We start from the raw sequence: 24,334 nt of genomic DNA on the forward strand, positions 1-24,334 counted from the left end.
TATATATTTCTGTTGATCAGTGTCAAAAAAGCCAAATTAAATCTATGAGTCAATGTTGTATAGAAGGGGACCCCAACTACAGTCCTGGAGGACCACAGTGGCTGCAGGTTTTCATTCTAACCCTTTTCTTAATTAGTGACCTGTTTTTGCTGCTAATTAACTTTTTTTTTAATTAATTTTGATTGACTTGCTCTTGAAGACTCGTACCCCTTAATTGTTTCTTTTTCACTAATTAGCAGCCAAACAAAAATGAAATACAAAATAAACCAAAACATGACCAGCAAATTGTGTCCATCATACAATATCTGAAAATAAAGAAAGATGAAGGTCTCAGAAATGTTGATCTGCTCAGGTCCCCAAAACATTTTAACAGGGCCCAAAAGGGAAAATCAACAATTTCAGAAATGTCTGCTATTACACAATGAGAGCAGCAACAAGCCTTGGAATTAAAGAATGGGTTTAAGTAACGATAAGACTCAGCACCTAATTAAGCAACTGGTTGGAGTGAAATTGGTTGGAGTTTGAGGCCCTGTCTTAGTTGGTCTTCTGCTGGCTCACTCAGTTCACATTTCATTTCTGTTTGGGTGCCATTTAAGGAAAGAAATTAAACAATTCAGAGGAACGATGAAGAAATTCAGGGGAACAAATATTAAAAAACAAGTCGTTTACAATGAAAGGAAAAGTAATTAATTAGCAGCAAAAACTGGTCACCAATTAAGAGAAGGGTTAGAATGATAACTTGCAACCACTTGCGGTCCTCCAGGACTGGAGCTTTAGTAATTAAAATGTGAAACGTTCAAGGAGTGAATACTTTTTATAGACCATTGACTTAACTTCCACAATAACACTAGTTGTCTGGAATTGCTGGAAAGGTTTAACAAAATATTAAAGGTGAAGTGCTAATAAATGAGTAGCTGAAAGCCTGCATAGCAGTATGATTTATGTGAATTTGAGGTCTTAATGTTTTCTGTGGTAGCACAGTGATTTGTGCTGTTGCCTCACAGCTCTAGGGATCAGCAAATATATATCTCTGCTGCCCACTTGCCTCCACCCTGGAACTCTAAATAGGTAGAGTTGACTCCAAAGGGCACCAATAGAGTCTAACTGCAGACCGCCAGAGTTCCAGTCAGTTACACTGAGGTTAAGATTAGGGTTGTGGAAGGGTTATCTGACTCAGATAATGAACACTGAGTCAACTCCACGTACCCGGAGTTCCAGGGTAGAGGCTTCCAACTACAGAGGTACCAGACTCAGGGATCAGGGTTCTATTCAGGGCTGACTCTACCATATAAGCAAACTAAGCATTCACCTAGGGTGGTCAGGTTTTTGTGGGATGGCATTTATTCAGCTATAATAGACATACTGAGTGGCATCTGGAATGTGTGGCTTTGGGAAAACCTTGGCGTCCAATCTGTAAAAAAATTGTTTTTACTGAAGTTTTACAGTAAAAGTGTAAGTTTAAAAAGTATTTGCATGTTAATTTCAAAGCCAAACAGAACAAAAACGTATAATGTATCAAATAACTCTAACGCAATATGAAACATACTGTAATTTACTTTCAAAATATTATGTTTTACTATTATTAATATGGTTAATTACTCGCTGTAATGTAAAATAGTTAGTTCTATTATGCATCTGTAACAATTCCCATGAAAATAACAGTCTGTTTAAATTGTACATCTGCATCCCCATATGCGAGCAGCAGAACCGCAAAATGGCTAGCATGTAGCACCGGCCCTGGGGTTGGTGAGTGTAGCGAACAGGGGGCAAAGCCCCCTAGTTTTCTAAATAGGTTTCTTACCAGTGTGTGTTTTATTTCCTTTTGTCATCATATGGCTATACAGATAAATACTTGGGCAGCACAGTGGAGTAATGATTCCCACTGCTGCCTTGTGGATGATGCCTCTTCTGTTTCAACACATGGTTACTGTTTATGTGGAGACTGCACATTTGCTCTAAGTTTGTCTTGTTTTTTTCCACAACTCCAAACCTGCAGGTTAAGCCAGTAACAGCTCTAAACTGACCCGGCATGGCTGTGGCAATGCAATGTCCTGGGCTGGCTCCTGCTTTGCACCCAGTGTTGTGAAAATATTTTCTGCCTTCTCATTAGGCAGGGTACAGAATGTTCATGTCATTAATGTTATGATAACATAGATACATAATACATGCAGACACCTGTTAAGGGACAAAAGTTATTGTGAATCCTCCTCTGGGAATAATCAGAGAAGCAGCATCTGTAACTAATTATGAATAGTTGTGTAACTAATATTTTTACTCTATTAACAGTAAGCCATCATAAAGCTGTACTGACAGAAGATGGAAAGGTTGACAGTCCATGTACATGAGGCACTTTATAATGCAACAAGGGGGCTCGTCCCCCTGCTCGCTTCGCTCGCCTACCCCCGGTGTTGGGTAACCCGAAATACATTGATGAATGTATGAGATATATTGGAGTGTAAAGGTGTAGATGACGAACAAAGGAAGTATATTCATTAATCCTAATGAATGTCCACTAATAGTGGACTCATTACAGAATGCGTTGTGAGCTAATTGGCGGAATTGTTTATTGGCCGTCTGTCATTCCTTTCTTTGCCGTTTATCTATTCACTCTGCTGTTTGAGAGGCGTGTTGTAGGCGCCTACGTTCATTAATTGTATTCAGGCGGGCTCGCTTCTGTATGTATCTCCGTCAGTTGTGGTTGTTCGTTTTGAACCCGTGCCTGCTTTGCTTCAGCAGTTTCGGACGCGCGTTGTAGGTGTCTATGTACATTGTATTTTTCCACGCGGGCTCGTTTTTGTAGCTCCGTTAGTCGAGCTGTTTGGTTTTGGAGCCGAGACAGTTTTGCTTCCGCTGTTTCAGACGCGCGTTGTAGGCGCCCACGTCTATTGTTTTTATCCATGCGGGCTCGCATCTTTGTGGACCTGTGGGGCCTCCGTAGCCTCTTCCGTTTGACTCTGGGGTGCAGCGCGGAATCCTCCTTTTTGTGTGGCTGTGTCGTTACCTATGGGCGCGTTGCCTCATTTCTTATTTACGTTAGTTGAGCTCCTTCATTTTTGAGCTGTGACTCCTTCGTTCTCGGTGGATCAGACTTCGCTCGCTGTCGGCGCCCACGCACTATGTCTCCTGCGTCCATGGGCATGCCATGTACCTGCGTCCATATCCGGTTTACCATTCTTGGTTAGTAATATGGATGGTAATGAAAATAGTTAGGGTCTCCAGCCTGGGTAAAACTTCTTTAATAAAAACAAAGTGTAAATGAAAATGAATTGGGGAAAAAAATGGAAGGACAGCTGATCTTTCCTCTTCACAGCACTTTATGAGCCTCTCTAAAATTCTCATAAGGACTCCTGCTAATTAAATGTTGAATGCTTCCAGGCTGGGGTGCCTTTAGAGCTTGGGGATTGGAAGAGATGGTGCTTGGGCAGAGGTGAAGTGAGAGGTGAAGTGATGTCACACTGAGTTTGGTGTTTTTTCTGTTTGCCAGAGAATGAGAACAGACTTGTTGCTATAGAGACAGTGCAACCTCCATTACCTTCCCTCGTGCCCCTTCAAATGTTCTTCATAAGGCTCTTACAAGATTCATACCTGTGACTACATACATTCGCACAATGCTTTAGGCCAACCAATAAAATTATTTTTAAAACTAGTTATATTGGCAGCAATTGTTTCTTTGCTCATGAAAACAATATATAACAGACTAAATATAAATAAACCTGGATTCAATAAAAATGAACAACAATATCTTGTGTTTTTCAAAATATTAATGATACTTTGTGAGACGGCTAGAACAGCAAAGGTTTGGTTTACAAAGCATTTCTCAAGGCTCCTGTGACATGGCGTTTTAAGGTTCTGTGGCAGATTAGAGGAAGTGCAGGGTTTTGTCTTAAAAGAGTGCAGCACAGACCTCATGAGTGTAGGTGTGTGTGGTTTAGATGGGTGACCTTGGAGCACTTAACTGGGGAATGGTCAACATGTTACCTGGCTGTCCCTTGTTGATGCTCTGGGGGTCATTGAGGAGGCATCTACACTCACAAAATGATAAATGGCTTGAGGAGGTTGGAGTAAGAGAAAGAAAAAAAAACACTGAAGATAAAACCAAGGATAAAGTGAGAGCAGGATCAGGTGATTAATCATGTGCTGAGGAGAGGAAGTGAGGCAATCAGGATACCCCTGGGGCAGGGGCAGATCATTTCTCTTGAGCTGTGGAGCAGGAGCAATAGTGGGCTCATGAAAACGTGCAGACACCAAAGGAGGAGGAAGGATGATGGAGTTGGCTCCAAGCGTCCCAGTGGGTAAGAGCTCGAAAGTGCCACATAAAAAGTTATTTGAAAAAAAAAGCAAAACAAAGTAAGCATTTAAAGATTCCGCATATGCTAATATTGGAAGTAGGTCTTCTTTTCATCCAACTGCTGACACTAAAGTAGCGCTGGCACCAAGTGCTAGAATGGATGTTTTCGCTCTTTACATGGCTCTGAAAGGTGTCTTTCTATCTTTAAAAGGAGCACTCACCTTTGCCACACTAGACAGAGATCCATTTGTGACATTACAGGCTTGCTGTTTTAATAGGCACTCGTGCCGCAGGTTTTGCCGTTTACATACTATGGGCTCCTCATCCCTGGCTGATGCAACTTGTCAGCGTAGTTTTACAACATATTAGACTCATTAATCACTGTATCACATAGTTATTTTTGCAATTCTGTTTACAGCATTCTATTGGTGGTTGCACAGTGGTAAGCTGCTGTCTTTCACTAAAGAGATCAGGGTTAAAGGAACTGAGAAGCTACGCGCGGTGCGCGCGTTCAAAATGACTCTTGTGCGTTAACTTTAAAGATGGGCGGGGGTTCTAAATGTCAATCAAGGCCCCGCCCTCCCAGGAGGAGAGGGTGGGGCTTGACCCGGAACTGCGACCAACTCGTTCAGTGATGGCGGAAGTGGTATCTGCAGATGCCAACATGAAGCAGTTCAACAGTGGATTTGAGCGGATGGATGTGGAAAGGAGTCGTTTTCCATACTGTATCGTGTGGACTCCTATCCCTGTATTATCGTGAGTGCACTGGAGAGCCTGCTTCACTTGACTTTATTTCTTAGGCGTTTGCTTAAAGTGAAAGTAATGTGAGCGACGGGACTGGGTAGCTAGTGAACAAGCGATGCACCTTAGTGGAAAACCCACAGTTGGAAGGTTATTTAGCCGTTCAAACCGGTATTCTAAATACATTTGTGCTTAAAGACAACGCTAAACACAAACGTAGTTCCTTTACTAACTTATAAAATGTCTCCAGTATTCGTTGATTTACGTTGTGATTATGAAAAGAAATGATGTCTTCAGCAATGTTATTGCATATCAATTCTGTGTGACAGTTTTTGGCAATAGGTAAGCCTTAGGTAATTAAACTTTACTGTTTTGCGGGCTTGTACGCATATCTGAAGTCGAATAAACGGATCCTTTGAATATGTTTTTTCCCTGTCAGTTGAGGCAAACCAGTGTGATTTATTGGGTAAAAAATGTTTCTGAAAGAATCAAGTAGTAATTTGAACAAGACACGTTTCACGACTGTTCATAGTTTTTAAGATTATTTTAATTAGTCTAAAATAAGCATGTGAAGTGGTCACAGTAGATGTCAACAGTGAAAGATGCCACATTCATGAAATACAACACCGATCGTTAGTAATTGCAATAATAATACAATAAGTATGTTTTATCCATCTGTACATTATATGTATTTAACTCGTTTCGTCCAGTAAAGAGTTGAGGCTGCAGAATAAGAAATTGGAATGAATGGGGTACCAGTAGAAGCCTTTGATAGTGGACCCCAGAGAATTTAGGATTGAACAGAGTGTTGAACAAATCATGGTGAGGGTGATGCATATTAAATGATCTTATTATTTGCTTAAAAACAATAACGATTTTCTTGCACAAGAAGGCAATATATATGCATTAAAAAGTGTCAGGATTGCCCATTTTACAGTGACTACCAAGTTAAAGCCATTTATTCGTTTCTCACAAAACACCATTTCATAATGGCATGCAGGCAGTCTTACAAGGTACTGTATGAACCTTCCTAGTGATATCTGAATAATTTTCTGCATTCAGTATCTTGGGAGTGAAGGAAATATTATCAAACCAACTAAGAAATGTTCGTTCCAGAGTTTGTCAAGTACAAATCATAGGTTTGTAGGATTATTATTGTCTCATGTATAGAGTATAGTGAAATTCTTGCTTGCATGTATTAGTCAATACTGAACATGTTGCCATTCTCATAGTATTTTTGCTTAAAGCACTGCAGTAGTAAAAACCCAGGATAAAAAAAAATCTTTTACTATTTTATTTTGAAATGCAAAGTATTCTGCTGACTGCAGTCATCATTTTTAAAATACGATATTGGAAGCAAATGAAGAGGTAGGGGGATAATTTAAAAATAAAGTATGATATATAATTTGTGGAAATTAAATATTTGGAAGCCCATTCTCCTCACAGGAATGAACAATCTGGGTAATTTTGATTAAACATGCCATGAAACCACACATCTGTACTGCCAGTTAGCCGTGGCCAGTTTAATATGAGGTTCTAATCAGTGCAAGTCTCTGGTTACTTGAGCCACCTCTTCATACATTTATAATAAGAAAGTGCAGTTGTATGCAGAATAACAATATAATAATGTTAATCTTCTTTCCCAGACAGAAAAGACTACCTTTTTATTTTATGATCAAATGATTGTTTATTAAAAATTGACATCTTAATTATTTTACTGTGACGCTTCCAAATAACATTTATATTCAAGTATTCACAAACTCATTAATACTGGCCATGTGAGAACTAAAGGTTTCTTAAGTTGTGTGACTTAATTGGGAAAGAGAATTAGGACAGCAGGTTTCAAACCAGCTGCTTGCAATCCCGTCATGACTGTCTTTGTCAATTTATTGTTTTTTTCCCCTTTTATCTTTCAGATGGCTCTTTCCTTTCATTGGTCACATGGGAATTTGTACATCAACTGGTGTAATCCAGGACTTTGCTGGACCATACTTTGTTTCAGTAAGCTTTGCAATCTCTACATGGCCAGATAGTATATGACACATTTGATTATTTTAAAGAATATACATTTTCTTCCTCCACAGTCTTTTAAAATATTTCAATACAAGTAAAAGCATTTCGTGAGTTTAATGGGAGCTTGTGCAGCCTGTGTAGTTTTTCAGACAATGAAGAGGTTTCTTGCAAGCTCTGAGTGGATACTTGAGCATGACTCTACTGAGCATAGTAATAAGGCAGAGGCAGAACGCGTGCCTCTCTAGAGGTGCCTTTTTTAGACTGTGATGTCATGTGATTAGTTGAGAAAATGTAGTTGTATTCAGTTGGGTTTAATTGTTCAACATACTTTCTTCCTGACATCCCAAGTGAAAAAGAAAAATAACTACATGCAGTAGAAGGAAATAATTTATTTCAAAAACAGCCCCAGTGAAAGACTAGATTGTTGCATTATGCCTTTTCTGTAAAGGAACCTACAGCCCTTTGGCTAAGACGTTAGGCTTTATGAAATTGCAAATCCCTCGCTGCACACATAGAAATTTTGTAGTGCGGTATCCACGAAGTGTTGCACCTCTGGGTTTTATTATTTGAAGGTATCATTTGGTTGCTCCTAAACTGACAGGACAAGGTTTGATAGACAAACATTGACTGTTTGAGAATATGCTTGAATTTTCAAATTCTGTATTGCATTGGATTGTTATTTGTATAGATTTTTATAGAAGTGTTTTTAAACATGACTTAGCATTGTGAAATTTTCATGTTTAAGGGTGTTTTCCGCATACCTTGTTTATATCTGTCAATGTTAATCTTAAAATTAATTGGAAAATTAAAAAATAAACCTGTGTTTGTTAACACTGGACTTTGGAACCTACTGGGGCTGTTGGGTTTCATTCCTAACAATTTCTTAATTAGAGGACAATACTTGCTGTTAGATTAAATATGTCATTTAATTACACATCTTGTGTCTACTCTTGCTTTCTTGCGTAAAACAGTTTGACCAGTGTATATTTTACTTTTCTGAGAAGACCAACAAATGCATATTGGTATTTCTCCTATCTCGACAATTTATTACTGCAGCTTCATTTTGATAATTGGTGTGTACGTATTTTGCAGCTGGGTGAGAAAAAGAAAACACTTAAGAACTCAAAATGTCAACAACCAAATTAAGCAAAAAATGTGAAATAGAAGCAGCTTGTGCATTAAAATATATGATGCTTTTTCACTATTGGAGACTGGGGGTCGCATCCTGGTGCTTTCTACATGGAGTTTGTATGTTCTCCCCTGTGTGTTTCCTATGGGTGCTCCAGTTTCCTCCTGGATGGAATTGTTTTATGATTTCATGCAGAAACGTATAACAAGTATTCTGAAAAAATGATAAAGTTAACAGCAGATATGCCATGATTTGCTTTCTAGTCAAGACATTGGGTTTTGTAAAATCTGTTATCCACATGATTACTTAATGTGCCTTTGGAAATGTATTGTTACTGCACAAAGGGTCGCAGTAAAATGTCTTTTGTCATGCAGAAAATTATGATGACTTTCAAGGTGATCAAATACTTTTGCACGCCACTGTAGCTGTAATGAATAGAGAATAAAACTGTTTCTAATGCATGTTTGCCAGTTTCATAGGAAAACCATGTTGTTTAACCATTTTTAACTTTATGTTTTGTTATTTTACAGGAAGACAACATGGCCTTTGGTAAACCAACAAAGTAAGCATCTTAAACAAAAAATTGTTTACTTTTAATTGTATCTGCACCAGTTCTGTACCATCAGGTTCCTTTTCACGAGGACACATAGAGACTGCTTGAGTAGGTTTTGGGCTGTGTTGTGTTTGCTCCTTTCCATCATTTCCAGAATTACAGAGAGTGAACTGTCATGAGGGACCAGTGCTTTAGAAAGCTCCCCATAAGGTCAGGCCTTTTAATATGTAGTGGATGATATATGGACACTATATGTAACAATTAGTAGATAGATAGATAGATAGATAGATAGATAGATAGATAGATAGATAGATAGATACTTTATTAATCCCATAGTACAGTTAACTCTTGGCCTGTCTGAGAAGTTGCAGAATGAATGGACTTAACTACCTGCAGAGTCTCTGGCATTTCAAGAATTTGAGTATTGAGTCTACCATTGGTCGGTGGGCACAGTGCAGGACATAACATTTTCCCACGACCTTCATTTCCAGTGCACGTAGTGGACTGTTAAACGTTTAAAGAAAAATTCAGGTTTGGTTAACTAAAATTAGAACCTAAATTTTAAACTCTCTAAAGAAAGAAAGTGTGCTTAAAAAAAGTTGTTTCATTGTGCAGCTACTAATATATTTTAGATTTGTGCAATTCATGTAAGTTTATGTAAAATTAAGGTGCTTCTTTGCAATTTCTGTTTCTTGTCTAAAATATATTGCATGGATCATCTGTAGATGCAAGCTATTTTTTCCTAGTTGCTTGAAGAGTGGGTGGGTGGGTGAGTGGGTGTTGGTTGGGGGGTTGTTGTTGTGTTGTATTCTGTTGATCTCCGTTTCTGTGATTTTTAAAGTGCTCTGTAGACAGAATGTGCTTCTATTAGTCAGGTAGAATGGATACTTTATCTGCCATATATGCACCCCAGAAGCGGGGGAGCACTAACAGTGTGTCCCTTTGTCGTAACAGATGTGTGCTGGTAATATTGTACAGCTTTTATTTTTTTAAATGTATATGATACAATTATTTAGCAGTCAATAAAATAAGTTAAACAAGAGGAACTCTTCATCCTATCAGAATCATTTGGTTAACAGATAGCTAACCTGTCTCAGTATCTCATCAATATAATGTGTCATGCTTTCCACTAGAACTATATAGGGTGGTCCAGATCTAATTATGCAATTTTCATTACTCTGCAACTTATTACGTTTATCGCATAGAGAATTCACAAAAAATTATTTTTGTTGCCAATAGATGGCAGCACCTGCCCTGCATTCCAAAATGGCGGGGAGACGGTTGTCAGTCGAACAGCGGGTGCTTTCCTGCATTGCATTAAAAGTTGCATAATTAGATATGGACCACCCTGTATATGCGTTAGTTTGCTTTAGATTCTCATAATCCTTTGTGTTAAGAGGCACTTCCTGGGTCCTTTCTTGGGACATACAAGTGTATTACTTACTTCTATTAAATATTGCACACTTCCCCATAATTTTCACCTGTACAGTATCTGTGAGTTGTTGGGAATCTGGAACATAACATTTTACAAGATATGATAGTAAAATGATCCATCGCTTCCAAAAATGTAATTGAACCATCTCTCAGAATATTAATGGTGATATTTTTATTTATTGAATAAGATAATTATGAAAATAAGTAATAGCTTAATATTTTAATTGGTAATAGAGAGCAATATCTGATAACGTCTCTGCAATAGATTTAACAAAATTAAGTGATTCAGTATAATTTTTCATCCATTTTGGTTGTGAAACAATATTGTTAACTATTTAAGCTTGCCTTTGTTTTTCCTGTATCTCTCTCTGTTACTTTTCATGGTGTTCTTGCCTTTTTTCCATCTCTCACCTCTCCACATGTCACCCCCATTCAACCCCAGTTTACCCAAAATTTAACAATGCAAATCTTAGAGATCTGCAACTTTTTGTTTTAACCATGTCTTAGTTTATAAGTGAGTTATTTTTACTAGTTAAAAATCTCACATTGTAACATTATCATTTCACACTGGTCATTGTCATCAGTTTTATTCTAAAGGTGGAAGTCCACAATAATCAGCCTGATTACTTATTCAATGAAACAAAGTAAATGAGACAATGATAAACAAATAAATAAAAAAGTAATTATAAAATAAACATTGTACCAGCACTACATACTAAAAATGATTTAGAGTTAATACAATATCATTGACTCTATATCTTTCTGGAAATAAAGCAAGGAGGAAATACAACAGTGAATGTCAGAAGCAAAATTCAGGCACAAATGACCTACACTTATGACAAAATGTTTCACTTGGTAATGGATTAAGTTAGAAGTCCAAAGATTTCCTAATTTGAAATGTTTAGTCATCAAATTCTAATAGTTAAAATGGTGGCTTCTATTTTTAATGAAATAATCAAGTTCACGTGTATGTCTCCAATTAATCAATCCTGCTAATCCTCTCAACAGCATTTCCAGGAATTATCTACACTAGAGAAGTCTATGACTATCTCCTTGGTTTTTCTGACACCAAGCTAGACTTTTTTGACACCATTTTTTCAGAAGGTGAACCTCTCTTCCTTCAACAACTTGCCAGAGCAACTGGGGGTGCCACACATTACCCTGAAGGAGGCATGTGTTGAAGATCTGTGAGGATCAGGACATATTCAGTACCATAAAAATAAAATAAATATAAAGAAATACTGTATATGCAGTTTAGAAGACATGGTGAGCATGGTAACGTTAACTTTTCATGTACTGAATGAGAAAAAAAAACTGTTGGACGAAAAGAAAATGAAACTGAAATTATTCTCACAGCAGATAACTGCTTCTTAAATACTTTTTTTCTTAACCCAACAGACTTTGTCTTATTTAGTAACCAAGGCAAAAACTTGGGCGTGGGAGGAGTTTGGGGAGGCCATGGAGAATGACTTTCGGACGGCTTCGAGGAGATTCTGGACCACCATCCGGCGTCTCAGGAAGGGGAAGCAGTGCAGTGTCAACACTGTATATGGTGGGGATGGTGCGCTGCTGATCTCGACTCGGGACTTTGTGGGTCGGTGGGGGGAATACTTCGAAGACCTCCTCAATCCCATTAACATGCCTTCCAATGAGGAAGCAGAGCCTGGGGACTCAGAGGTGGGCTCCCCCATCTCTGGGACTGAGGTCACCGAGGTGGTCAAAAAACTCCTTGGTGGCAGGGCCCCGGGGGTGGATGAGATACGCCCGGAGTTCCTCAAGGCTCTGGATGTTGTAGGACTGTCTTGGCTGACACGCCTCTGCAACATCGCATGGACATCAGGGACAGTGCCTCTGGATTGGCAGACCGGGGTGGTGGTCCCCCTCTTTAAGAAGGGGGATCGGAGGGTGTGTTCCAACTACAGAGGGATCACACTCCTCAGCCTCCCTGGAAAAGTCTATTCAGGGGTCCTGGAGAGGAGGGTCCGTCGGATAGTCGAGCCTTGGATTCAGGAGGAACAGTGTGGTTTTCGTCCTGGTCGCGGAACAGTGGACCAGCTCTATACCCTTAGCAGGGTCCTGGAGGGTGCATGGGAGTTTGCCCAACCAGTCTACATGTGTTTTGTGGACTGAGAAAAGGCATTCGACCGTGTCCCTCGGGGAATCCTGTGGGGGGTACTCCGAGAGTATGGGGTACCGGCCCCCCTGATAAGGGCTGTTCAGTCCCTGTACGATCGGTGCCAGAGCTTGGTCCGCATTGCCGGCAGTAAGTCGAACCCGTTTCCAGTGAGTGTTGGACTCCGCCAGGGCTGCCCTTTGTCACCGATTCTGTTCATAACTTTTATGGACAGAATTTCTAGGCGCAGCCAGGGTGTTGAGGGGGTCCGGTTTGGTGGGCTCAGGATTGGGTCACTGCTTTTTGCAGATGATGTTGTCCTGTTTGCTTCATCAGGCCGTGATCTTCAGCTCTCTCTGGATCGGTTCGCAGCCGAGTGTGAAGCGGCTGGGATGAGAATCAGCACCTCCAAATCCGAGACCATGGTTCTCAGCCGGAAAAGGGTGGAGTGCCCTCTCAGGGTTGGTAGCGAGATCCTGCCCCAAGTGGAGGAGTTCAAGTATCTCGGGGTCTTGTTCACGAGTGAGGGAAGAATGGAGCGTGAGATCGACAGGCGGATCGGTGCGGCATCCGCAGTAATGCGGGCATTGCATCGGTCTGTCGTGGTGAAAAAGGAGCTGAGCCGCAAGGCGAAGCTCTCAATTTACCAGTCGATCTATGTTCCTACCCTCACCTATGGTCATGAGCTATGGGTAGTGACCGAAAGAACGAGATCGCGAATACAAGCGGCTGAAATGAGTTTCCTCCGCAGGGTGTCTGGGCTTTCCCTTAAAGATAGGGTGAGAAGCTCAGTCATCCGGGAGGGGCTCAGAGTAGAGCCGCTGCTCCTCCGCATCGAGAGGAGTCAGATGAGGTGGCTCGGGCATCTGATCAGGATGCCTCCTGGACGCCTCCCTGGTGAGGTGTTCCGGGCACGTCCAACCGGGAGGAGGCCCCGGGGAAGACCCAGGACACGCTGGAGGGACTATGTCTCTCGACTGGCCTGGGAACGCCTTGGGATTCTCCCGGAAGAGCTAGAAGAAGTGGCCGGGGAGAGGGAAGTCTGGGCATCTCTGCTCAAGCTGCTGCCCCCGCGACCCGACCTCGGATAAGCGGGAGACAATGGATGGATGGATGGATAGTAACCAAGAAAAATGATAGACATATGTGACTTAATCTTAAGAGTAAAAATTAGAGTATGATTAAGTTCGGGTTCATGTAAAGTCTTTAAAAATACGTAAATGCACATCAAATCAAAGATCTTTACTTCACAAAAAGAGAATTATTGAAAATAACGAACATAAATAATATAAATCAGAATAGTAGAAGGGCTTATGCTATAAATAAGAGGTGGCGTCACATCAGGAACTTCCTGTTTAGGAATTAATACATTTGACAAATGAAAGGAGACCATTCAGTCCATCAAACTTATTTAGCTGATAGCTAAGCTTTCCCAATATCTCATCCAGATCCAGCCTTCTTATAGGTTGCTATGGCTTCTGCTTCAACTACATGTCTTGGTAGTTTGTTCCAGATTCCTATTCTTTGCATAAAGAAACTCTTCAGTCCTAAATTAACTTCCCCTTAATTTCTACTGTTGTCCTTGAAATTGTGATTCATTGTTCAGTTGAAAGAGTTATACATTTACTTTATCAGTGACTTTGAGAACTTTGAAGACTTGTATAGGTTCTCCGCACAGCCATCTCTGCTCAAGAATGAACAGGTTTAATTCTCTTGAGGCCTCCAGACTAGGACATGCCCTTTTGACCTGGGATGCATTTGGTTGCTTGCTTCTTAACAAGTTAATGTTGCTGCTATGTCTTTCTTGTAGCACAGTGATCACAGCTGCACATAATACTCCAGATGCAGTCTGACTAGTACATTGTATAGTCTAAACAGAACGTCCCTCAATTTATAGTTACATCTTCACACTGTAACATAATTTATTTTCCTTTCTGATAGCTTATGTGCATTACTTCAGTGACAAGACTGTTGTGTCAACATAAACCCCTAACATTTTTTCAGAGGTTGCTTCCTTCAGGACAGTGATAAATGTTTAAAATTAATGTGTCTTTTGCTCACATGTAGCACTTTGTATTTTTCTACATTAAAATCCATTTTCTAGCTGTTCGCCCAGTTCTAAAGATTGTCCTGGACCTCATGCATAATGACGTGAATAGAACTCACACTAAAACATGGCGTATGGACAAAAGTGGAAATGTGTGTATGCACAAAAAATACAGATGCACAAAACTATGCGTTAGCCAACTTCCACACGCTTCAGCTTTATAAATCCCGGTCTTCGTGAAAACTAATGTATATGCATATGCCTGCTGTCCCATCCTGACCCGTCCCAGAATTTTGCATATTTTAATATGCAAATCAATACAAAATTTCACCTTCCCCGTTCATTGTTTGGTTAAAAGACAATGGCAAAAGCATGTGAAAAAACAGAATTTTGGCGAATGCAAAGTGGAGGCAAGGAAAAATGCACTATTTGTTGGCTTAAGCAGCGGTATAAGCAACAAAAGGAAGTTGATCGAGTGATACAGAGTAGTAGAGAAACTTGAAAGTTCAAGTTCAGAAAGTCACATAGTGCTCAAAATAAAAAAGAAGTGGCCAGATCTCAAAGTCAGCATGAAAAGGCAAGTCATAGCCCACCGTCTGAGTGTTATACAGAAGTGTATTAGGGTACAAAGATAAGAAAAAAAAATGTCCACTTTAATCTCGTAGTTTATTTTGTCATGAAAGTAGGACGTCATAAACTTAGTCTTGTGTGCTTCTTAAGCTGGCTTTTTCTTACATTCATGATATTACAGCTCTCTGAACAATGTAAATATTAAGTTGTATACTTGATATCACTTTCATGATGAAATGAATGAAAGCATGTAGTAAACATGGTGGCACAGTGGTAGCGATGAGCTGGCGCCCCATCCAGAGATTGTTCCAGCCTTCCTTCTGGGACGTCTCTTTCAAACATGCCAACACCCAGTTCTTGTCCTTCCTTTTCTTTCTCCACGTAACCAATTGCCATACAATAAGCTCTGTAATAGATGTCAAATCACCTGTAAGCATAGAACACTGATTCTTCAAAACTTTTGAGGAACATTGAAATATCTTTGTAGTACATGTTTAATTATTCCATCCATCTATCCATCCAGTCCCAGCAAGCATACAGCGTGAGGCAGGACCAATCCCTGGACAGGGGCACCAGCTCATCGCTACTGCTGCGCCACCATACCCACACATTTAATTATTAACGGTATACATTATTTAAATGAAGCTAAACATTTATCTGTATAATGAAATACACATACTTTAATACATTTCATCTTAAAAAATGACATCAAGAGCTCCAAGAGGATAGCTCTTGGAAATCTAAATCAGCTTAGAAGCCAGTCGTCATCATCTGTAAATATGCGCTCTCTTCTATTAAATTGAATTTAATTCCTTTATTGAAATTGTATGGTACAATGAGATTCAATATGCAAATCCTCCATAAACTTATTTTCCCATAAAATGATAAAATAATAATAATATAAGAAACAATGAACAATATACAATATGAAAGCATAAGTACAATATACATATAGTGCAGATAGTGCAAATGGTTCATAAAGTGGCTCAGGTTGTGCAATATTACAACTGTAGTGCAATTTTTACAGTGAGGTAATTTTATGTACAAACAGTTATACCAGGGGCACTTGATGGACTGATTGAGCATGTTTATATCTCTTGGGATGAAGCTGTTTCTGAACCTTGAGGTTCATGCAGGAAAGGCTCTGAAGCATTTGCCGAATAGGAGAAGTTCAAATAGACTGTGTGCATGGCTGAGGCAGCGTGTGCTATCAATGTTCTCTAGGGTAGATGCTGTATCCCGATAATCCTCTGCACTCTCGACACAACCCACCATAGAGCTTTTCAATTAGCTTCTGTACAGCTGTGATTCCACACTTTTGATTAAAATACTGTGAAGGGTGTACTGAGAGAAACAACAGTAAAGCAGCTATAGTGTTTAGAATAGTTTGGACATTCCATGGATCATTATATTGTTACAGGTTGATTACAATCAGATGCCTTAAATTTAAACTTAATTTCAGTGTATTTGATAAAGCTGCGTCAGGGATGTAAATCTAAAAACGAAAGGGAAACCACAAAGGAACAGTAGCACTGTTTTGACACTGGGTGCTGCTAGTTTGCAAAACCAAGTAGAAACTTGCATTGGCTTTACACCAAGTTTAGTTTTTATATATCTCGAAGTGAGCATGGAAACGGGTGTACACAACATTTTTGTACGTACACACCGTTTATACATGAGGTCTTTTTGAATTCTTTCTGCTGCCTCCTCAGTGTCTGCTGTTTTTACAATTTTAGTATCATCTACAAATTTCTCAACTTTAATAATATAAATCAGAAAAAGGTACAGATCCAGCAACAGACCCCTAAAGGAAGCCATCTCATTCCACATGGAGCATTCTCCTCTTCTCTGTACTCTTTGCTGCCAGTTACCCAAATTGTGCTTATCTCTGAAGCCAACAATTTATACTTTCTGTGTAATGCACAAAATAAATATATTTCAAATATAAAACCGTAAATGAAAAAAAACTCTTGGTTTAAATAAATAAATACAGGCATTATTAAAAATTAACTAAAAGTATAAGCCAAAAGGAATATATCAAACAAGGTGATTAAGTTTGTAAATGATATGTAAGTCGATGAAATGCAGATAATCAGCCAAATCATTGTGGAGGCATTTGGACAAACCATAGGCATGAGCATATTTGTGGGAGATGAAATTTAATGTAAGTAAATAGTTTAAGAGCTGTTGATGAATAGAACAGTGCATCCATTATAATGGATTGTAATAAAATATGATGTATGATTATCAACTTGTGTTAAAAATGTTACTTTTTTTTTTTTCTTTCTTTAAGGTATTGGAAACTTGACGTGGACAAAGTCTATGCCAGTGGCCCTAATGCTTGGGACACTGCAGTACATGAAGCTTCAGAAGAATATAAACACAGAATGGTAATTGACAGTTGAGCAAGCAACGGTGTAAGGAGACATAACATTTGTGAAAAGATGTACTGTTAAGGTTATGTTTGATGAGTGTAATATAAAACTATCTGCAGATGACTTAGGAAAATAGATTTTTGTACTACAGTATACTTAGTGGTTTCCGAATATTTAAACCTATTTTGTCAATTTGCTTTTTAGAGTGTACTGTTACAGGAACCCAAACCTATCCTCATTAGGCAGGAATCTGAAATACACACCTTTGCAAAATGGAAATAAATTGTACCTTCCAGAGTGAACACAGACATGGAGCGTATTGATTCATACCCTTCACGTAAAATATGAGATTAGGGAAATATATGTCTTTACTCATTGTGTTTATATCTATATTTGCCTTCAATATTTTCTTAATTATTTACTGTTTTTCTTAGTGAAGATTCTGTGGTAAAACCACAAATTTCATGTCTGGTGACACCCCAGTTTATTAAGTTTCCAGTTTCAGAATGTCCAAATACGAGAACATGCTTTTTTCAGTTGTTTCCATGCTGGATGTCTGGTGTTTTTAACAAAATGTAATGTTCAGCTAATGTATGTTACAGTGAAAATTTTAAATTGGAAAGATTCTAGCTTTAACCTGCAAACACCCAACACACTCAGGTCACAATAAACATGGGTCTTCTCCTGTGTACAGCTGATTATTTTGTTTAGGATAAGCAATATAAGCTTCTGATAAGTTCAGAAACACAAATCATACTTGGTAATCTTATTTAAAATAGGTACTGTTGCTTTATGCATTTTCGAGAGAGAATATTTTAGAGACTTTGGGTGTAGTTTATGGAAGGCTGTGAAGACATTTCTGACTTGTTTTGTTTTGGTTTTTTTTTACTAGGGGACTCTGCCCCCTGCTCGCTTTGCTCGCCCACCCCGGGTTTGGTTTACCAGATAAATAATTTAAAGAGTCTGTTATTTTCATGAGAATTGTTATATATGTATTATTTTCACTTTTACTTTAAAACTTTTGAAAAATCAATATTTGTCCTTTATTTCCTGCCCCAGGCATGGTTAAATCTCTTTCTTGCAGTACGTATAATGCTGCTTGCCTTGTGAAGTGGGGGGTCTGAACGCATGCTAAAGAGATGCGGTCGGTTCAGCTGCTATCTTGCTGCCGCTGGCGAGCTGCATGTTCTGCTTGTCGCGCTTTGTGTCGATCATTTAAAAGCCTGTACAGCAGCTGTCCTTTTGCCACTTAGCATCTCTACTGCTGGCGTTATGAAGGGCAGGGTTGGGACTGAACGCATACTAAGGAGATGCGCTCGGATCATCTGCTGGCTTGCTGCTGCTGGCGAGCTGTGTGTTCTGCTTGTCGTTTTAAGAGCTGGGAGCACATGAAGTGTTTCTGCCAAAAGCATTCCAACAACTGCGAGGTTAGATGTCTGTGAACTTGTTTTAAATTGTATGTAAGTAAGGTGTGACGTGCAAAAATCGCCATCTCATGGGTTTTGCTTCCTAAGGTTGTAATGTCTAGTCTTGTGTGTCGTCAAAGTGTCTCTCCGAGATGATCAGATCTCGATTGCTTCACTCAACCCCCCCGGAGGCACGCTACACTCCTGCCACTTCGCGTCTCTCACGCTCGGGTTGTGAAGGGAGGAGCTGAACGCACACTAAGGAGAAATGGACAGATCAGCTACTGGCTTTCTGCTGCTTCTGCCAATGTCCATGTTCTGCTTGTTGTGGTGCGCGTTTATCGTTTAAATGCCTGTACAGCGGCTGGCCTTCTGTCTCACTGCCTTGTCTCGCGTGACAGTTGTCTTCCGAAAAAGATCACGTATCGTCTTCCTGCCAAGATTTTTTTTTTTATAATAGAGTGATATAAACTAAAGAAATACATTATGTGCTTAGAAGTGTCTACCACTTTCATATCATTAATAAACTTGATTTGATATGAAATGATTTAATGTGCTTTACAAATAAAACCCGGGTACAACACACTCAAAAGAAATCTTAAATCATGAAATATATTAAAATTGCTGATTATTTATCAAATATGTAAATTTACCCTTCTGTTAAAGGGAATGAAATAAACATCTAAGAACAGTTTGTCATGTTTCTAAAAATTTTTCTAATGGTTTTTGTTCTGTTAACCCTTTTTGTGTCATGGTTTTAAATTTCATGTACTCTTCAATGCAGTCTTTGAAAAGGCATACATGCTTGACCAGAGCATTCTAATATAATTATTTTCTTAGTTTTAAGTGTCATTTTCTCCATTTGCTCAGCCTTCTGCCTTTTCATTGTTTTCTCTAGCATAACCTTTGCTGTGACAACTGTCACTCACATGTTGCCATGGCCCTGAATCTGATGCGCTATGATAACAGTTCATCCTGGAATATGGTGAAACTCTGCTTTCTGTCTCTTCTCTATAGCAAATACGTCAGGTGAGAAATATCACTTAGCATATTGTTACATCTTTATTTTTGTAATAGATGTTAAGTTACAGTTGTATGCTGCAAACTGACCTTTCACAAATTCAGCATTACATGTCCTTTTCTCCACTTTAAAATTTAAGAATTGAAACTTAAGTTGAAATATAAAAATTCAACAATGGGAGAGTATACTTATTTTTTCAAGAATGTCAGTACTTCTGATTTTAGCATTGTTTTTATTCATTCTAGTTATTAATTACACTCAAAATCCTACAACAATTTTGGGTGCCTTATGTTAAATAAAATCATTTGCTAAAATTCACATTTAATTTCACCAGCTTTTCAGACTTTAAAAGCATAACTTTTTTTAATATATCTCCAATTATAAGAAATCTTGTGAGTGCTAAGTACAATGGGTTATTTAGGGATGCCTGGGATTTACTACAGGTCAGTGCATATTTTATACTGCTGAATTTCCTATAAAAACAATTGATATCCCAGTTTTCACTTTCAGTATGGGATGTGTGTTGTTAACATTAATGTTTAATTTGAAGCTTTCAAAAAGTGTTGCCTGCTTAGTTTAAATAATTCTTTAGAGAAATGTTACAGCTATGCTTGATGCTTTTTGTTTCTTTTGCAGCTTTGGAGGCTTTTTGAAAACCTGGCTCCCCTTTATTCTACTCCTAGGGATAATCCTAACTGTTAGCCTTACACTGAACCTTCGATGACGAGAAGCAACAACTGCCTGTTATAAGAGAATAAAAAAATGGAAAAGCTGTTTAAATGAAAGGCAATTGTGCCTTCTGAAAATGCAGGGTATTCATGTTGTTACATATCTTTATAGTGATACATAAAACATTATTGTCTTGATTTGAATCACTTTTACAAGTTTAACATCTTTAGTGAGAAATATAATTTTCAAATTACCATACAACTGAAAATCAGCTTTATTAAAAAAAGAAGCTGGGTGAATGAATTTTTCTTCTATACTAGCCCACTGAACAATATTTACACATGACTGATCAAGACTTTGAAAGATGAAAGTGTAGAGCATGTGTGAAAAAATAAATCTGTGATTATATATGTTTTTGTTATAATAGGGGCTATCGTAAAGAATAACTTTCTCTTTGAAATGTTGAAACTTATGTTGTCAGTTGAGAAGAACCCCATTGAGAATATGCAGTATAAGAAAGAGCAGCTGATAAGAGGAGAAGTTGAAGAGACTGTGAAAACAGCAGGAGTGTCCCCCTACTGTTGACGTTTAAAAGTGTTCTTTGGGTTGATATATTTAATGTTGATGTTTTAAAAGCAATTCTCCATGGACATGTTAAACATTTAAGCTCCTCAGTAATATCACACAATTTTGGAAAAAAAATATTTTTCTATAGAACTGGGAGGGTTGTAAATTCTTTCTATGCTTGGCTTCTGTAGTCCTAAAAATACTGTCACTCTACATTCACTGACGTTGGGACTATTTAGCTTGTTAAATCTTCTTTTTAAGTGCCAAATGTGCAAAAATTGTCAGATGAATACAGTTACTATGAATTATCATGCCTTCATTACCTGAGTTTTAATTAGTTGAGAATAGTTTGAAAACAATGAAAATTCTTTTTCTTTCTTAAAGATTGCACAGCGAGATTTCCCAGCCAGCTTTTGCTGTGAAAGCTAAAGCTGTTGCTAAGACACAGACCTGTTGATGACAAAATTAATCTCTTTATTGTTATACTTCAAAGAAAACATGACCTTCTTTCTTGCTGTGGAGCAGCCCATAGCAGCAGGTACTTTTCTTAAGATCTGGCAGAACTCTGGTCTTTGCTTTAGACTGTCGGCAAATTTCAAAAGGTTTTGCATCTTTTTCTCTTGGAGGAACTCTCTTGTTCTGAGTAAAATCCCTTACATATTGCATTTAAACAGATTAGTATCATAAATAACAGCTTATGAGTTAAACCTCTTTTCTTTAATCCAATGAGAATGATATGAGTCATCTTGAGATTTTTGGCAATTTGTACCAGAATTTGCAATTACTTACTTTAATCCATGTGGTTTATTCATCTAGTTTATTTTACCACTTTTTCTTTTGAGAATTATGAATATTTGAGAAATAAACAGAAATGTGTGATGATATGAATCAAAACATTCTCTTACAAAATTCTTTTAAGAAGGAGAAAAGTAAAATGTATATTTTAACTTGATTATATATCATGAGCAGTGCTATTCAGATTAGGTTAAAAAGTTCCTTGCAGAAACGTTTGCCTGTATGTTGGAGAATTCATTGTAAAGTAGCGGCCAAGAAATAGCGTTTTGTAGGACAAAATATGTTCTTTCTTTCTTTCTTTCTTTCTTTCTTTCTTTCTTTCTTTCTTATGATACAGGACATTTTAAAATAACTAGTTGTACGTCATTAATTCAAGACCGCTCTAATGGATTGAATCTACATGACGCTTGAGGCTAATTGTAGGCTTTTTAGATGCCTGAAAATTCAAGATACTCTGAACGAACAAAGCAACAACTGATTCCTTGTGTACTTTGCCTGTCTGACACGTATATACACACATTATAAGTAAAGTCACTGCTCATTCTAAGCAATTAGAGAAGTTAAGAAAATAGGTTACAGTACATTGATAATCGTATGCCTGCCTTTCAAGGTGAGAAATGTTGGTAATTTTAACTCTCTGAAGAGTTCTATTTCATGTTTTGGAGAATTCCTGAGTCTAGCAGTACATATAACGCTACCTTAATCTTTATGTTCTTGGTACAAGAAAAGACAAAGTCAATCTACCTGTAGTAAGTACTCTAAAGTCAGCTTTAAAACTTTGTGTTCTGGTTCACTGTGTATTTTGATAATAAAGAAATTTAGTAATGTTTAGCCATTAGAATTAGCACTGATAGATTAGGTGCTTCTTTACCCAGATATAGCAATGGTTGGAAAGTCATATTTTCACAGTTTGCATGTAGGCACCTATACTGAAATATGGATGAGCACTTGCCTGATCTGCAAGTGGCCACATAAATTATATTTTGTACAGTTAACAATGTGCATTTTTTAATGTATTTATTTGTTTGATGGTGGTGGTGGGGAGATTAGTTATGGGTCAGTATATTGACCTTACTCTTTATTGGGCATCTTTGCACCTTTGGCTTTGTTATGTATCTAACAGAAGTAATATGAACATACTGTATCTGCTCATTTCTTTTTGGTGTTTGTGATATGCTGTTTGAATATCTGCATTCACAGAGACCTTGAATGATTTTAGATACAGCAATATAAAAATAAAGTCTTTGTAAGAATTGCTTTCTGGTGTGAATGCCGTTCTTATGGAAGAACACAGTAGCTAGAGATGTATTGCTGTGGAAGTCTTTATACATCCAATAAACTTTCCAATATATACACTCTGTATCATTCACTGTAAGTATATTTGATTTTTTCATGCACTAGACTCCTGCTAGAAGTAACTGGCTGACTCAGATGTTCTTGTTTTACATGCAAACTATGGCATCCATCTACTAATACTAAAGAAATTATTACCCATTATGATAAAAAAAAATAAAACCTAATACGCAAGAACATAAGAAATTTAACAGATGAGAGGACACCATTCAGTCCATTTGTCTGTTTGTTTTTCTAATAGCTGAGCTCTCCTGATATCTCATCCAGATGCTTCTTAAAGGTTGTCAAAGTCTCTGCTTGACTATGCTGAGGTTTCCATGTTATTGTTATACAGTATATCATTGAATCACAATGGATTGAATTTGACATTTTTAGCACTGATCAAAAGAAAAAGGCACTAATGTAAACTTTAGAGCGGATCTAAACTAATAAATATAAACCCCTAATTCACTTCTTGCATACATATTTGCCCCTTTCAAGTCAGTATTTAGCTGTTGCACCTCTGGCAGTCAAGACAGCTTTGAGTTTGTGTGAACGGGTCTCTACACACTGCCATTTCTATCCCATTCATCTTTGCAAAACTGCTCAAGTTATGTCAGGTCACATGTTCTCCATTGGATTGAGATGAGGCTTCTGTCTCAGCCACACCAGCACATTAATGTTGTTTTTTTTTTAAGCCATTCCTGTGTAGGTTTGGTGTTAGGCTTGTGTATTTTTGCTGCACTCATTTTTCCCTCTGCCCACACAAGCTTTCCAGCGTCTGCTACAGAACATTTTCCCTACAACATGCTGCTGCCACCATTTTGGTTCATGGTGGAGATGGTGTGCAGGGTAATGTCTTATGTCTAACAAGTTTCTTAGTATGATGGACAAGAAGTTCAATTTTGGCCTCCTCAAACCAGAGAACCTTCTCCCAGCTGACTCCCGTGTGTCTTCTGGCAAACTTTCTGAAGGCAAAATAGTGATAATGGATCTACCAAGGAAAACATGCTGAGTCTTGACAAGTGAGAAGTGAGTTAGCAGGTGAAAAGCAAGAGTAATAGATGAGTATTGATACGATAGTTATACAGTTCATGAACAGTCTATTATAGAAACAAATATTGTAACACAACAAACTGTGTGGAGATGTACTCTATAATACTTGTGAATTCATACTGTGTCCATCTTCCTAACCCATTTATCCAGAGCAGGATCACGGTGCATGCTGGAGGTAATCCCAGTAATTATAAGGCTGAAGGTAGGAACAACACTTGGACAGGG

The 24,334-nt window shown here is 38.3% G+C and overlaps 1 protein-coding gene across 1 annotated transcript; it reads left to right on the forward strand.

Annotated features, from left to right (window-relative positions):
- The first annotated feature begins 4,900 nt into the window (after positions 1-4,900).
- tmem222b (transmembrane protein 222b) lies at positions 4,901-22,977 on the forward strand. Its single transcript, XM_028819034.1, has 6 exons — positions 4,901-5,044; positions 6,946-7,030; positions 8,702-8,733; positions 17,182-17,278; positions 19,568-19,698; positions 20,327-22,977. Exons 1-6 carry the CDS (start codon positions 4,923-4,925, stop codon positions 20,412-20,414), a joined length of 555 nt encoding a protein of 184 aa, XP_028674867.1. The 5' UTR covers positions 4,901-4,922; the 3' UTR covers positions 20,415-22,977.
- The last annotated feature ends 1,357 nt before the right edge of the window (positions 22,978-24,334 follow it).

This window comes from Erpetoichthys calabaricus, chromosome 14 (assembly GCF_900747795.2).
Source record: "Erpetoichthys calabaricus chromosome 14, fErpCal1.3, whole genome shotgun sequence".
NCBI lineage: Eukaryota > Metazoa > Chordata > Cladistia > Polypteriformes > Polypteridae > Erpetoichthys > Erpetoichthys calabaricus.

Excerpts from the sequence above, each read along its gene's own strand:
- tmem222b (XM_028819034.1), top strand. The coding sequence starts at position 4,923 with ATGGCGGAAGTGGTATCTGCAGATGCCAACATGAAGCAGTTCAACAGT. Across the intron at positions 5,045-6,945 it reads ACTCCTATCCCTGTATTATC|ATGGCTCTTTCCTTTCATTG; the intron begins GTGAGTGCACTG and ends TTTATCTTTCAG. Across the intron at positions 17,279-19,567 it reads AAGAATATAAACACAGAATG|CATAACCTTTGCTGTGACAA; the intron begins GTAATTGACAGT and ends TGTTTTCTCTAG.